Source organism: Equus asinus, chromosome 6 (assembly GCF_041296235.1).
Source record: "Equus asinus isolate D_3611 breed Donkey chromosome 6, EquAss-T2T_v2, whole genome shotgun sequence".
In the NCBI taxonomy this organism is placed as follows: domain Eukaryota; kingdom Metazoa; phylum Chordata; class Mammalia; order Perissodactyla; family Equidae; genus Equus; species Equus asinus.
The window spans coordinates 42,488,788-42,503,746 of record NC_091795.1 but is presented as its reverse complement, the minus strand read 5'-3'; the positions used below and the strand labels follow the sequence as shown (position 1 = coordinate 42,503,746).

The following is a 14,959-nucleotide window of genomic DNA, read 5'->3' as shown; positions in this document are numbered from 1 at the left end:
TGGGGAATCCCTAAGACTCTTGGAGCAGGTCAACAAGGTCAAAACTATTTTCACAATAACACTAAGATGCTATGTGCCTTTTTCACTGTGTCGACATTTGCACTGATGGTGCAACAGCGATGGAAGGTGAAACTGTTGGTGCCTTAATACTGTGAAGGCCTCGGCCCCAAATTGTGCTGTCATTGTGTTCTTCACCCTCATGTACTCACAGTTAAAAAAAAAAGCCAGTTTTGTTGAAGAATGTCCTTGATAAAGCAGTAAAATTATTAATTATATTAACCTTGATCCTTGAGAACACGTGTTTGTGATATTTTGTGTGTTGAAATGGGAAGTGTGCACAGAGGGCTTCTGCTGAAAAATGATGACTGTTGCATGGAAAGCACTGGAGTGGCTGCTTGAGTTGCAAGCTGAACTAGCTGCTTTTTCTTTTTTCATGGCATACTGTTTTTACTTGGAGGAATGACTGACTGTGTTTGTTCAGATTGGGCATTTGGTAGACATTTTCTTAAAAATGGTTGACTGCTCCTGGCATCTCAAGGAAAACAGCTGACATTTATCATTTGTTGCCAATCATAAAATTTGAGCTTTCAAACAAAAATTGGAATTTTAGAAAACTTTTATCTTCCAGTTTCCCAGTCTTTAATGGCTTTTCTGATGAGATCGATGGTGATATTACTGAATGTGATTTTCTGGTATTATATAATGAAATGTGTCAACCTCTGGAAGATCTGTATACCTCAATGAACAAAAATTTTCCGAATGACCAAGGCAAGATGTTACAGAATCTTGCATGACTAAAAAATTCATTCAGAATGCAAGAGAGAACAATGGGTTTTAATGTAGCAGAGCACAAAATCTTCATGGATCTGGTGTCAGATTTCACATTGCAGCTGATCTTTAAGTTTATGAAATACTCCTTGTTGAGTTTTGGTGTATTATCAAAGAAGGATATCTACAAGTATCTGAAAATTTGTTGAAATATGCCTCCTTTTCGAGCTGTATATCTGATTCGGTTTTCTCCATAGAAGTCAACCGAAACAAGGCATCTCAACAGATTGAATTCTACAAGTAGATGTGAGAATCCATCCAGGCATTCCAGAGATTTGCTAAATGTAAACGGTGTCGCTTTTCTTTTTCCTTTGTTTTGGAAGTTATAGTTATTTTTCAAAAAACATGTCACTTATGTTAACATGTACTGGGCTTACTATTGTTAATTTAAAATTAATTATTAAACAGATATTTTGAAATGCTTCAGTTTTAATTTCTAATATGGTAAAAGTTGACAGATATAAGCCACCTAATGAAAGCTCTTTGCGGTCCTCAATAATTTTTTTTTTGCTGAGGAAGATTGACCCTGAGCTAATATCTGTTGCCAGTCTTCCTCTATTTTGTATGTGGGTTGCTGCAACAACATGGCTGCTGACAATTGGTGTAGGTCTATGCCTGGGATCTGAAAGTGGGTCGCCAAAGCAGAGCATGTCAAACTTAACCACTAGGCCACAGGGCCAGCTCCCCTCAATAATTTTTAAGAGTGACATTCTGTGACCAAAATATTTGAGAACTGCTGCCCCAAGATCTCACAGAAAATGTGTTCTGTGGTAGTCAGCATCCTCCTAAAGTCCACATTGTTTTCCTATGTCAGTGATTTCCACGGGTGGTGAGAGGGGCTTGGGAGCTCCCTCTCCTGCTGGAGGAGGTTATCAGAATCTCTGAAGCAACTCCCCGAGGCTTGGCAACCATTCCTTTTTTTTTTTTCCCCAAGATTGGTACCTGAGCTAACAAGTATTGCCAATCTCTTTTTTTTTATGCTTTATCTCCCCAAATCCACCCTGGTACATAGTTGTATATCTTAGTTGCAGGTCCTTCTAGTTGTGGCATGTGGGACGCAGTCTCAACGTGGCCTGACGAGTGGTGCCATGTCCGCACCCAGGATCCCAACCAGCAAAACCCTGGGCTGCCGCAGTGGAGCACGTGAACTTAACCACTCGGCCACGGGGCCAGCCCCTCAGCAACCATTCTTAACATAATTGCCTTAGAATCTACTGAGCCCCTCTCTGCCTGTCTCCCTCAGATGTTTCTTTCTCCATGATTTTCCTTTGCTCTTTCTGTCTCTGCTGTTTCTCTCCTCCAAATCCTTCCCCAAACCTTCCTGGAGTCCTGCTTTCCTCTTCTCCACGCTCTTGAGACAAGCCAGAGGGGGATGACCCCACAGGAGGTCACTGACAATGCTCAGCTTCGGAGGAGGACTTGAGGGTCCTGGGAGATGTTTTCAGAGGCTGGAGGGGCTTTCGTGGTGCAGGCAGGACTCTGTAAGAGCTGAGCAGTCCAGGTGGAGCACAGTCTTCTCGCTGGAGAGTCTTGCACAGCTGGGTTGAACTGGGTGATATTTAAGATCCAACCTAAACATGAGTTCTGTGTCCGGCTGACCACATTTTTCTTTCTTTTTTTTTTGGTGAGGAAGCTTGTCCCTGAGCTAACATCTATACCAACCTTCCTCTATAATGTATGTGGGATGCTGCCACAGTGTGGCTTGATGAGCAGTGTGTAGGTCCGTGCCAGGGATCCACACCTGTAAACTCTGGGCCGCTGAAGGGGAGCGTGCAAACTTAACCACTACACCACTGGGCTGACCCGCCGGGTGAACACTTTTAATTGTCCATTGAGTACCGAATCTTTTCGGTTTTGATGCTTAATGGAAGAGTTAGACATATTTAACCCGTTGTGTGCCTCTTATCCACCTCTTCATGCCCCAGACTCCAGAGGAAGCCCTCTGGCTGGCTGTCGTCTTGGGCACTATGGGTGTGGTCTCAGCCATCACAGTGTCAGTTCTTCTTCTTGTCTACCCCAAATTCACTCTGCATTCCCTCGCCCCAGCCCTCCTGAACAGATAGAACTATCTTGGGACAGCCTACTTCAGACAGACCCCTTCAAGGCGAGCATAAGGTGAATTTTTTTTTGATTGAGGTAAAATTCACACATCCCAAAATTCACCATTTTAATTATTTAAAAGTGTACAATAGGGGCTGGCCACGTGGCCAAGTGGTTAAGTTCCTGTGCTCCGCTCCGGCAGCCCGGGCTTTCGCTGGTTCGGATCCCGGGTGCGGACATGGCACCACTCATTAGGCCATGCTGAGGTGGCATCCCACATAGCACAACTAGAAGGACCCACAGTTAAAAATACACAACTATGTACCAGGGGGCTTGAGGGAGAGAAAGGAAAAATAAAAAAATCTTTAAAAAAAAGTGTCCAATTTAGATGGTTTTTTGTATGTTTGCAATATTGTGCAACCATCATCACTATCTAATTCCAGAATAATCCATCACTCCAAAAGAAACCTCCATTAAGCATTCACACCCCATTCCCATGTCTCCCTAGGCCCCTGGAAACCGCTAATCTATTTTCTGTCTCTGTGACTTTGCCTATTCTGGACATTTCATATAAATGGAATCATACAATATGTGGAGGTCGATTTTTTAAAAAGAAAAATAATGGAATATTTTTTATGATTTGGGTCTATCTCTGATTCTTAGAACCAGAAAATTTACAATTTAAAAATCTTATTTGAAAAGTCAGGAACAACAATAACAAACTCACTAAGAAGATGTAAACCATCCTTCTGATGGGGCTGCTGTCTCTCCCTCCAGAGCCGAGGGAGAGAAGTGGATGGGCACTGGGCATCCTTGCAGACTGTGGGATCCCAGGGGTCCCCTTGGTTTTTTAAGCTTTCCTTTGGTGGGTGAGCTGCGGGGCACATCTCGGAAGCTGACCTGAGCTCGGTGGAAGGGGCGGGGGGGCGGTGGGGAGAGCATCTCCTCACTCTCTGTCTGTGTCTTTCGTAGGGGTGAAGAAGAGAACCAAAGTCATCAAAAACAGCGTGAACCCCGTGTGGAATGAGGTATGCGAGTCTTTTCACCTTTCCTCCTTTTCGCTCTCTCTGCTGCCACCATCTCTGCAGCGACAAGTCAGGAGGGAGGTGGCTTTCTCAGTGGATTGTCAGGGTGGGAGGGGATGGTGGTCCAGCATGCCGTCTAGATCCTCCTGACTTGAGGAACCTGGGAGGAGGGTGGGGGCCTGGCCTCCACGGGAACGGAGGGTCTCCCCTGGGATGTGTGGCATGGGGAGGAGTGAGAGGGCCTTTGTGTCTGTTCCTCCCAGCTCCGGCCAGCCAGGGAGAGGGTGTGTAGGGGCGCTCTCTCCTGCCTTGTCTCTCTGACCCAAGCCCACCTCCTCCCCACAGCACTCCCTGACTCTGTAGGTCCCCTTCTGGCTCCTGCTGGCCTCTGCCCCCTCAGCCAGCTCCCTGCGTTTGGCTCCCTGGGGGTCCTTTGGAAGCCCTGCTTGCCTGTGTGGATGCAGTCAGGATGCACAGTGGGGAGCCTTTGCCCTGAGGAGGGTTCTGGGGCCTCCGGATGGGCCTGCCCAATGTGGCACTAACTCATGCAGCCTTCCGGAGCCTGGCTTCTGGATGAGCACATTGATCTGTGGTCCCTGCCTGAGGTCACTGCAGGGTCACCTGGCGTTTTCCCCAGCTGTGCTCCTGGCCTGGCTTCCTGGTGACTGATGGAACTGAGTTGGGGGAGGAGGCCATGAAAGTCTGGCCTCCTTCTCTCTTCTGCTACCTTCAGCTCTCACTGTCACTTCAGAGACTCTGAGGCCCTGCTGTTCATGTATTCATTCACTCCTGCATCCATCCATCCACCAGCATCGTTCGTGGATGCCTGCTCAGTGCCCTGCGGGGACCAGGCGAACCAGACACCGCCTCTTCTCCTAGGGACCACAGGTTAAGATCCCTTTTCTCCTTTTCTTCCAGGGCTTTGAGTGGGACCTCAAGGGGGTCCCCCTGGACCAGGGATCCGAGCTTCACGTGGTGGTCAAAGACCATGAGACGATGGGGAGGAACAGGTGAGCGGCCAAGGGGGCTCTGTGGCCTGAAGGTGCAGGTAGGGTCGTGGTGGATGTAGTCTTCAGAATCGGGGCCCTAGAGAGCTGGTGTTTCAACTCAGCATTTATTGAAGACCTGCCTCTCGTGGGCCTGCCTCAGCGGTAGATGTTGGGATGAGGCCTGGCTGCAGCCTCAGGAGCTCAGCCATGCGTAAATCTGAGAGCTGCCCAGGCTGCCGGGAAGGACAAGGGGCTAGAGTAAGGCGTGCATGTGTTTGCACAGACAGCCTGTGCCCCAGGGAGCAGGGAGGAAAGGGCGCCCTGTGTCCTGCCTCACCCCAGGGGAGCCTGGGCGCTGCCCTCTCTCCTGCCCTGTCCAGACTGGTGAGGGCAGCGGCACACTCCGGGAGGCAGAGAAGCAAAGTGAAGCCGCAGCTGGCAGGGAGCTCTCCAGGAGGCCTTCACGGAAGAGGTGGGACTTGAGTGAGGTTTCTGGTTTAGAAGTCGGAACAGTAATGGGGATCACCGTGACCGCACACCTCCCAGTGGTGGTGTTTTCTGTTGTTATTTCATTTTTGTGGTGGAGAGGGCTTCCAGGCAGCAGGAATAGCAGGGACAAAATGGTGGTGGCAAAAGCAGGCTCTCTTTAGGTGGGAGATGGGTCCTTTCTCTTGTCATTGAGCTCCTGGGCCTTGTATGTGCTGGTACTGGGGGGTTAGGGGGTGGGCAGGACCACCCAAGCTTGCAGATCGATAGCCCTGTTGGTTGTGGGGTTGGGTGGCCTGGGAGATGCAGCCTGGAGGCTGCACAGTGACGAGCCTTGAATGTCAGGGTGGGCGTTCAGCTGTCCCTGCTGGGCATGACGGGGCCTGGCAGGAGTGGATTCATGCTCTGGGTGCCTTTACTGGGGTCTGGGCCCAAGGACCAGGCATCGGCTTGCTGTTTTGTGACCTGCTCGCAGGGGAGTCTTTGTCTGGGAACTGAGTCAGCCGTGTCTGAGGCCGGGTAGGCCTGGCTGTGTTACCTGGGGTCAGGGAGGTGAGAGAGGGAAGGAAGGATGATTTAGAGACCTGGGGAAAGCTGACGAGGGTCTCAGGCTGCAAAACATCTGGAAAGTCTGAAATCTTAAAAAGTTTGGAGGAAAAACCCAACTGTCTCTCTGGGGCTCTGCTGGCCATGAGTGCATGGTGGGGTGTGGTATGTGTGTGGGGAGGGTGGGGACACCTTCACTGGGCCCGCCCAAGGTGGGGCTGCAAGGTGTGGGGGCCTAGGGCATCTTGGGCCCATCTTGTCCAGCCTGGACCTCAGCAGCCACTCCCTGCACAGGCAGCAGAGGCTGGAATCAGTTCACACTAAGCTACCTCAACACAGGCAAACGTGTGGTGAACACGGCAGTGTCTAAACAGCCTGAACGTGGACCTGCAGGTCAGGAAGGGAGCGATGCTGGGCCCTGGGTGGTCCCGGAAGGCTTCCTGGAGGAGGCCTGCTCAGACTGACCCTGAGGCTGGGGTAGGCTTTAGAGAGGTGAGGAGGGGAAGCATTCCAGTGTTCGGGTATGGAGGGCAGCCTGGCTAAGGCCTGATAGGTGGGACTCAGTCACACGACAGGTGCAGCCCAGTGGAATGGGAGCAGTGGGGCCAGAGTGGGAAGGGGCCTCCCGTACCAGGCAGAAGATAATAATAGCAAAATCACAACAGCTGACGTTCACCAAGAGCTTAGCGGAGTGTCTGGCCCTGTGCCCAGTCTTTATAATATGAGATCTTTTTTAATCAGTTAGGCCTTACTATTATAATTGTCATCATTACAGATGGGGAAACCAAGCTCCAGAAGCTTCGGTAAATTTCTCAAAGGCTGGTGATGGCGCAGCTGTGATTGGAGGGCAGTTCTGCAACATGGTTCTAATCACTGAGCCCCCTGGACCTCTCAGAGGTTCCTGGAAGCCCCAGGCAGGTGCCGGGCCCTTCTGGAAGTTCAGTTCCCTGCTGATGCTAGGGTTGATGGAGCTGAGTGAGGCAAAGGAGGACAGTCTGGTTACTGCAGGGCATGCAGAGGAAATGCATGTTTCATTTTCCTTATCACATTCAGCATTTTTACAGGCCCTGTGGGGAGATTTCTAAGACCAGGAAGGCAGCATGAGAGCACGGGCTGTGAACATATTTTTGATCAATTCCAGGGCCAGACTGACCCTCAGAGTGACACCAGGCCAGTGGCACACATGGGCTGTCCTGGCCTGTGGGTCAGAAGTCACACGAGGGGCCAGGCTGCATTGCACCTTGTGGCCCTCTCATTGGCACCTGTGGGTGTCCCCTAGCTCCTGGGGGGAAGCTGGATCCCTGAGAACTAGTTCCTCATGGAACCAATCCGCTGCAGGGTCAGTGTGCTGAAAGTCAGTTCCCCAAATAGCAATTTGCAGAAGAACTAATTCACAAAACTTCTAAATTTGCCACAAACTTCTTTTTGATAACTACTTGAATGTAACTTTTGAGTTTTCCAAACATTTTTCTCCATTTTGCATGTCTTGCAGTTAAAATTAAATTTTAATTAAACTAAATTTAAATAACTTACATTCATAAATATCTGAAGAATTTCACCAGTTGCCAAAACGACACTGTCGTGTGTGGAAATAATAGAATTTTGGCTTTGTTATCGGAGCCGCCTGGGGTATGCAGCCCCCACAGCAGTTTGCTTAGATGTCAGGCACACGTGAGGGTGAGCTGCGGGGGCCATGGGAGAGGGGCAGACGCCTGCCGGGTCATTCTGCGGTGCCCGTGGGTAGACCTCACAGCGCTTACACTATACACGTGGAATCAGAGGGAAAGAATCAGAGATTAAAAGTATTAAAAATTCTCAAGTTGTAAAAGTAAGGAACACACCAGGAAGTGACAAGAGTAATCACGTGACATTTTAAATTTTGAGAGAGAAGAGGGAAAAAATTCAGTGAATTCAGTTCAACAAACATTTTAAATTGAACACCTCAATGCCCTCAAGTTGTCACCATCTGGCCAGGAAGCAAACAGGGAAATAAGTTAGGCGGGACGGTGACTGTTGTCATCTGACTGTCCTCAGGGTTTCAGTGAGGTCCCGCAGGATCATCCTGCAGCTTCCCCCTTCATTTCTGGGGGTCCTGGGCGTGTGTCCTGTGAGCTCACAAATGGTCCTCCTTGGGCCTTCTTCCGAGCGAGGTGGGTTGTAGCCCTCCACCGTCGTGAACTCCTGCAGCCTCCTTCTGTCTGGGCTCCTCTCCCTCTTCCTAACCTCCCCCCTCGCCCCCATCTGTTTCTAGAGTTCCCCTCCTTCTTTGCTGCCACTCACTCCGCACCTGTCTGGACAAGCTTCTCGATTCACTTCTTTTCCTTCCTCACCCCATGTCCTTTTATTGTTTCTCTCCTCCGACTCTCCCTCACCTCTCTTTCCCCACGGCTTCTGGGGCATTTGACGTTTCTGTTTCCCCGATGACCTGATGGCAGTTTTAGGTGACCTTGTTTTACCAGACCGGACTGCCGGCCCGGAGTGGGACCTCGGGAAGCCCTCCATGCCTCCGGAGGGGAACCTTGGGCTGGGAATTGCCTCCAGGCTGCTCAGCAGCCCACCCACCCTGAGCCTGAGGGATCCCTGACCCAAGTGCAAGGGTGGATCTACTTTTTGTCCATAAAATCAGATTTGAAATGCACCTAAAAGGAAATTCGCTCCTATGGATGGGAGACACTTGTGCAAACCCAGCTGCAGGTCCTGGAGTCCCGTCCCAGGCTGCACTGAACAGCTTCCTGTTTACTCTGGGCTTCTCAGAGAGACCCTGGAGGGGAGGTGATCCTGATCCCTGACCAGATGTTTTGACCCCTGGAACGTTATCTTAGAGGTTCCTAATCCAGGCTGCACAGCAGCATCTCCTGCAGCTTGTACATACACAGTGCCTGGGTCTCACCCGGAAGCTGTGATTCCATTGGTTGGAGTGGGTCCTGGGCATCACTACAAACTCCCAGGTGTTGGGTGTGTCTATTGTGTAGCCTGGGCTGAGAACCACTCATGGAGACTCCAGGCCAGTGCTGCCTGATAGAACTTTCTAGAAGATGGAGATGTTCTATGTTGGATATGTGTGTATTGGTCAACCCCATTTTAAGTGATTGTCTGGTGTTCCACAGGGTGGGCGTGCCAAAATTGATCCCAGCGTACCCTTATTGACTGGTGTTTAGTTTCTTTCCAATTTCTTGCTCTTGAACGATTATCCGGTGAACGTCTTTGTCCAAGTGTTTCCATGTCCTTGCACTATTTGTTTCTTTAGGATAGGTCCTTAGAAGTGGGATGACTGGATCAAAGTATGAGCATGTGACATTTTCGTAGATTCTGCCAAATTACTTTTCAAAAACGATGGCCTAATTTATGTCTACCAACAGCATAAAAAATAGTGCTGTCACTTTTTTATTTTTGCAAGTGCCGTGGAGGAAAAACGTATCTTCTAATCTGTGTTTCCTTGACTACTTGTCAAGTCGAGCATCTTTTCGTGTGTTTATTGTCCATTTGTGTTTCTTCTTCTGTCAGTTGCCTCTCTTATATTTTGAGTTACTTGTTTTTTCTTACTCGTTCGTAGTGGTTTGTGTATTTGGGGTGCTATTAGGAATATTAACCCTCGGTCTGTTTTTCATGTGGAGGGCGTTTTCTCCCTGTTTGTCGTCTCTCAGTTGCTTTGTCACAGTGTCATTCCCACCCAGGAGTGGACACTCATGCAGATGTGCGCGTGGGCACTTAGATGTTTCAAAAGGCACCGGCCGTTCGCTGTTGCTAGAAGTTGGGGAAAGAAGGCCGAAGTTCAGCATCTGGGTTCAGCAAGCGGTTTGCAGGCCCCCTTTCTGGAATCCGCGGGAGGCTGTTTTGGGGCAGGAATAGTTATAGTTCACCGTCCCATTGTTCTCAGCATCCTCGGAAGCGTTGACCATTGCCTTATTTCCCAAGGATTTTATAACTATATTTTGTCCTGGAGTCTATCCAGGACCTCCCTGGATTTCAGAATAGTTTTTCTTTTGTCTTTCTCTGGATTGAAGTGGAAAACTATTTAGAGTTACCCTTGGGCAGCCCCTGGGGATTCAGAGACTGGCAGGAAGGCTGCCAGAGGCCAGGCGGGTTGGGAATGTCCAGCTGTCCCTCATTTCCTGCCCCTCGCTGCGAGGCACACATGGCTGAGGGCTGGACGGGGCGAAGCTCACGGTGTCTCCTCACAGGGGTCCTTAAATTTCCCCTGAGTGTGTGTGTCCCGCCAGGACAGGGGCCATCTGACTTTCCTGGCACGCCTGACTCACTGAACCTAAAGAGGGGAAGGTGCAGCTGAGTCAGTGATGGAGGGGTTTGAGTTGTAATATATGTATTTTTAGTTGCCATGTCCTTAGTTTAAAAGGTAAAGAATGAGAAACTGACATGTGGAAACTCTTCTGGAGGTTTTTTTTTTTTTGGAAATACTTTCAATCTTACAGCAAAGTTTCAAAAATAGAACAAAGAACGTCCAAATACCCTTTACTCAGAGGCATTTACAATTAACATTCTATTCTGTTGCCTTACAATATTCTCTCTCTCGCTCCTCTCCCTCCTTCCCTCCTTCTTCCTGCCTTTTTTTCTCTCCCCCATTTGCAGATAGGTTACAGTAGTCACCCCCCCTTATCTGCGGTTTTGCTTTCCATGGTTTCAGTCACCTACGGTCAACCTCATTCTGAAAATATTAAGTGGAAAATTCCAGAAATAAACAATTCAAGTTTTAAATAGCGTGCCATTTGGAGTAGCCTGAGGAAATCTCTCGTGGTCGTGCTCCATCCCGCTGGGGACGTGAAGCTCCCCTCTGTCCAGCGTATCCTCAGTGTGTGTGCTACTTACCCATTAGTCACTTAGCAGCCATCTGGGTGATCAGATAGATTGTCACGATATGGCAGTGCTTGTGTTTGAGTAGCCCTTATTTTACTTAATAATGGCCCCAAAGCACAAGAGTAATGATGCTGGCTCTTCAGATACAGCAGAAGCCGTATGGTGCTTCCTTTAAGTGAAAAGGTAAAAGTACTCCACTTAATAAGGAAAAAAATAAATCATATGCTGAGGTTGCTAAGATCTACAGTAACTTTTATTCCAGCATATGGTTCTAATTGTTCTATTTTATTATCGGTTATTGTTGTTAATCTCTTACTGTGCCTAGTTTCTAAAGTAAACTTTATCATAGGTGTGCATGTATAGGAAAAAACATAGTGTGTATAGGGTTCGGTAATCTGCAGCTTCAGGCATCCATTGGGGCTCTTGGAACACGTTCCCCCAGGGAAAAGGGGGGACTACTGTATATTCATCAAGGCCCTTTACCCATAATAACTCAGCGTATGTTTCCTAAGAGTAGGGATATTCTTTTACATTAATCACAGTATGGCCACCACCTTCAGTCAATTGAACCTGCTTGCCATACTTTTATCTAATCCTCTGTTTGTACATCAAGCCTGTCAACTGACCCCATAATGTCTTTTACAGCAATTCCTACTCCCCCTTCCCCACATTGCAGGATACGGTCTAAACTCTCATATTGAATTTAACCATCATATTTCCACAGTCCCCTTTATTCTGGAACATTTCTATAGCCTCTGTCTTTTACAACAATTTACATTTTTGAATAATACAATATGCTCATTTTGTTTTTTAGTAGAATGGTCATCATTTGGGGTCTGTCTGATGTTTCTCTCACGAATGGATTCACGATTAGATCCGGTTACTAATTCCTGGCCAGAATACTTCATAGCGTCTTGCGTCCCTCTCAGGACCTGGAGGCCCAGGATGTTCGTCATTGGTGATGTTCATTTCAATCACCTGTGAAGGTGTTGTTTGATTTTTCCCACTGAATGTTTACTGGATTTCTTCCGCCTGGAAGTCTGTTAAGAAACACTTTAAGATCCTGAAAATATCCTGCTCCTCATCAAAACGTCCCCTAGGTTTAGCATCCACAGATGATCCTTGCCTGATTCAGTCTTTACCATAATGGTTGGGAACTGGTTTTCCATTGCCAGCCTTCCCTTCACATGCGCCAGTCTGGGCTGTGGAAGCCTTTCCTGCGGAGGCCCTAGTGGTGACCTTGTCTGACCCCACTGCCATCAGGTGTTGATCCTACCCTGTGCCCAGCACTGTGTCCCGGCCATTCATGCTTTCACTGGAGCCTCCCCCCGAGGCAGGTATGTCGTCCAGAGGTGAAAGACCTATGGGTTATCGGGCTAGGAGTCTCACCCCATCCGTCCTTGGAGGACAGGGCTGGAGTTAGGAAGAAGCCCATTCTGGGCCTGGATTATTCCGTTAGAAAGTCCTTCCTTCAGTTGAGCTGCAGTGTTTCTCTCTGAGATTTTGAGGGTCTCATTTCTATTCTACCATCAGGAATGATCAGAAATAAACCTAACCTCCTGCATATGACAGTGCCTCAAGTCATGCCCTAACGTGGCCTCATGGTGATTTGGTGCGATAGGTATGTGCAGAGAAGGACGGGGAGATAGTGAGTGGGGTCAGGAGGAAGGGAGCCAACACTTCCCAAGCCCCATCTGTGCTCCAGGTACGTCAGCTCCACTTTACAGGAATCCTCTGCAGTGTGCACTCTTCCCCTGACGTTCCAGCTGTGCGGAGGGGCTTGTCCATTTTGTTCAACCCGTATCCCCAGTACCTACAACAGGCTTGACCCATGGGAGGTGCTCACTATGTATTTGCAAATGAGTAAATGACTTTTACAGATGAGGAGACAGCTCAGAAAGATTATGCAACTTGTGCCCAGACACACAGCTGTCACATGGCAGAGCTGGGTTTCCAACCCAGGTAGGGTGACTTGAGAGCTCTGATTCTTAATCACTCAGTGATCAATATTTATTTTTGGAAGACAGTTGAGAGAAAGAATGTCTCCAGAGTATTGCTATAGGTTGAATTTTCCATTTGAAAATGTTGGGAGTGACCCAACAGGTGAAGATGGCTGTGTGTGTGACACCCTGAAGTCGGCCACCTGGGGTGTCCCACAAGCCCAGTAGAGCAGGAGCTGTGTGTCCTGTCAGCCCTCCTGGGTCGCTTTCCTCTGGGGTGTCAAGGGGAGGGGGCTTGTCCTACATCCACTTCTTGGTCAGCGTCAGTGTGAGCTGCACCCACTTCTCCATCTAACCTCTTCCTAACACGGCTCTTAGCGCCTGGGCTGTTGTCCTCTCCGGCTGCTCCACCCTGTCACTCTTCAGCTCATAGCACCAGGGCATAGGGGAGGCCTGGGGTACCTGGGGGAGGGTCTGCCACCCTCTGCTGGCATGGAGACCACTTTCAGGGGGAGAGCCGCTCTCTTAGGGTCCCTCAACCATCTCTGACTGGCTGGTTTCTCCCGGGGTCTCGGCCAGCTGCCGTGTTGCCAGACTTGTACCCCACACCGGACCCTTCTCTTCCTTCTCTCCTCCCTCTCCTCAGGGCCCAGCCTTCAAGGCCACCCACTGAAAACTCCAAAGGCATAGTGGAGACTACTTGACCTCCCAACCTCCTCTTCAACTGAGAGCTTAGCCTATCTACAAGTTTAATTACCGAGCTTTTTAAAATGACCATTCACCCTTGATATCCCCAACAAAGAACTAGCAGCCTTGTGTTTTAAAATGTAGGTTTTGTTATTATTCAGGTATGGTGAGGCCCACAGATCAGGAGATGACTACTATGAAAGGATAGTTTGATCCTCACAGTTCCCACAAGTTGGGTGGCATGCCACACCATTCAAGGCCACATGGGGAAGCACCAGGTCAGTCAGGAGCAGAGGGGTGAGGGGAAAGTATGGGCAAGAGCCTTGAGTTCCTGGTTTCCTCGGAAAAGGATGGGTGAGGCAGGGGACGCAGGCTTAGGATTGGCTGGTTTGAATGATTTCATCAAGCTGTGGGGTACAAGGGCTGTCCAGAGCTGTGGTACCTGGCCTGGGCAGGGAATTGTGCCCTGGAGTGAGAACCCTGTGGAGAGGTGGTGGGGTGTGGGCTCTGGATTGGCTGGTTTGCATATAAAAGGTGCACTCGCAGGTGAGTCATTTATCATCCCTAGGAATTTGTTAGCCTGGGAGGGGCCGTCCCTCCAGGGTCAGCAAGGCCCCAGACGTCAAAGCATCAAAATGCAGAAAATAAAAAGGCATGATTCATACAGCTGGGAATTAGATTTTTTTTTAATTGAACCAGATCAAATTTATGGGCTGGATTCCCTTTTCCATGGATGGAGCAAACCGAGGACCTTTTTGTTTCTTTCACAATGCGCCATGGGGTGCATGGGGTTCATGGGGTGCCCCCGCTGCATGGGCGTCAAGGGAAAGTCTTTGGAGTCAGACTCCGCCTGCCTTTTTATTTGCGTGAAATCAGGCAGGTCAAACGCCTTCCCGGGTCCGGATTTCCTGGTCTATAAGGTGGATTGAACCAATGACGGTACCTACCACAGGCCTAGTGTCAGTTTAAGTGCGGTGGTGTGAATTAAGCGCTCTGCGCTGTATCTCCTCCGCACTCCGTCCATGGGAGGGTAGCTGTTAGCAGACTGTGAGTCCCAGGAGGGCAGGGACTATGTCACCTGACGTGCAAAGTAAGTATTTGTTGAATGAATAAATTATAAGATTTTTAAAGACTTTTTATGCTCCATTTTAAAATTTAATTTTCAAATTGGTAAACTAAGAGGTTATAAAAACAGAAACTATAAACAAAAAAGGCAGGGAAAATTCCATCGTCTTTGTCCCCCATCCGTCCAGCTCTGTCCCTTCCCCCATAGGTAACCACTGTTCTTGGTTTCTTATGTATCATTCCAGAGTTCTTATACTATTGCTTTGTCACCAATATAGACTCTGACTCTCCTCTTTTTTACATGACAGGTAGCATGTTCATGTTTTAAATCAATTTTTTTATATTGTGGTAAAACACACCTAACAATTACCACATTAACCATTTTTAAGCGTATAGTTCAGTGGTATTAAATGCATTCACGTTGTTGTGTGACCATCAGCACCATCCATCTCCATAACTCTTTTCATCTGTAAAACTGAAACTCTGTGCCCATTTAAACAGACTCCCCACTCTTCCCTCCCCCCCAGCCTCTGGCAACCAC

At 48.7% G+C, this 14,959-nt stretch overlaps 1 protein-coding gene across 23 annotated transcripts in view; it reads left to right on the top strand.

The window, feature by feature from the left end:
* The window catches only part of DYSF (dysferlin), a 218,231-nt gene that overhangs the window by 22,372 nt on the left and 180,900 nt on the right, over positions 1-14,959 (top strand). For all 23 annotated transcript variants that reach the window (XM_014836669.3, XM_014836663.3, XM_070511971.1 and 20 more), the window contains exons 2-3: positions 3,841-3,896; positions 4,812-4,903. In XM_014836669.3, the coding sequence (XP_014692155.1) occupies positions 3,841-3,896; positions 4,812-4,903 (148 nt within the window). The remainder of the gene's footprint in view (positions 1-3,840; positions 3,897-4,811; positions 4,904-14,959) is intronic.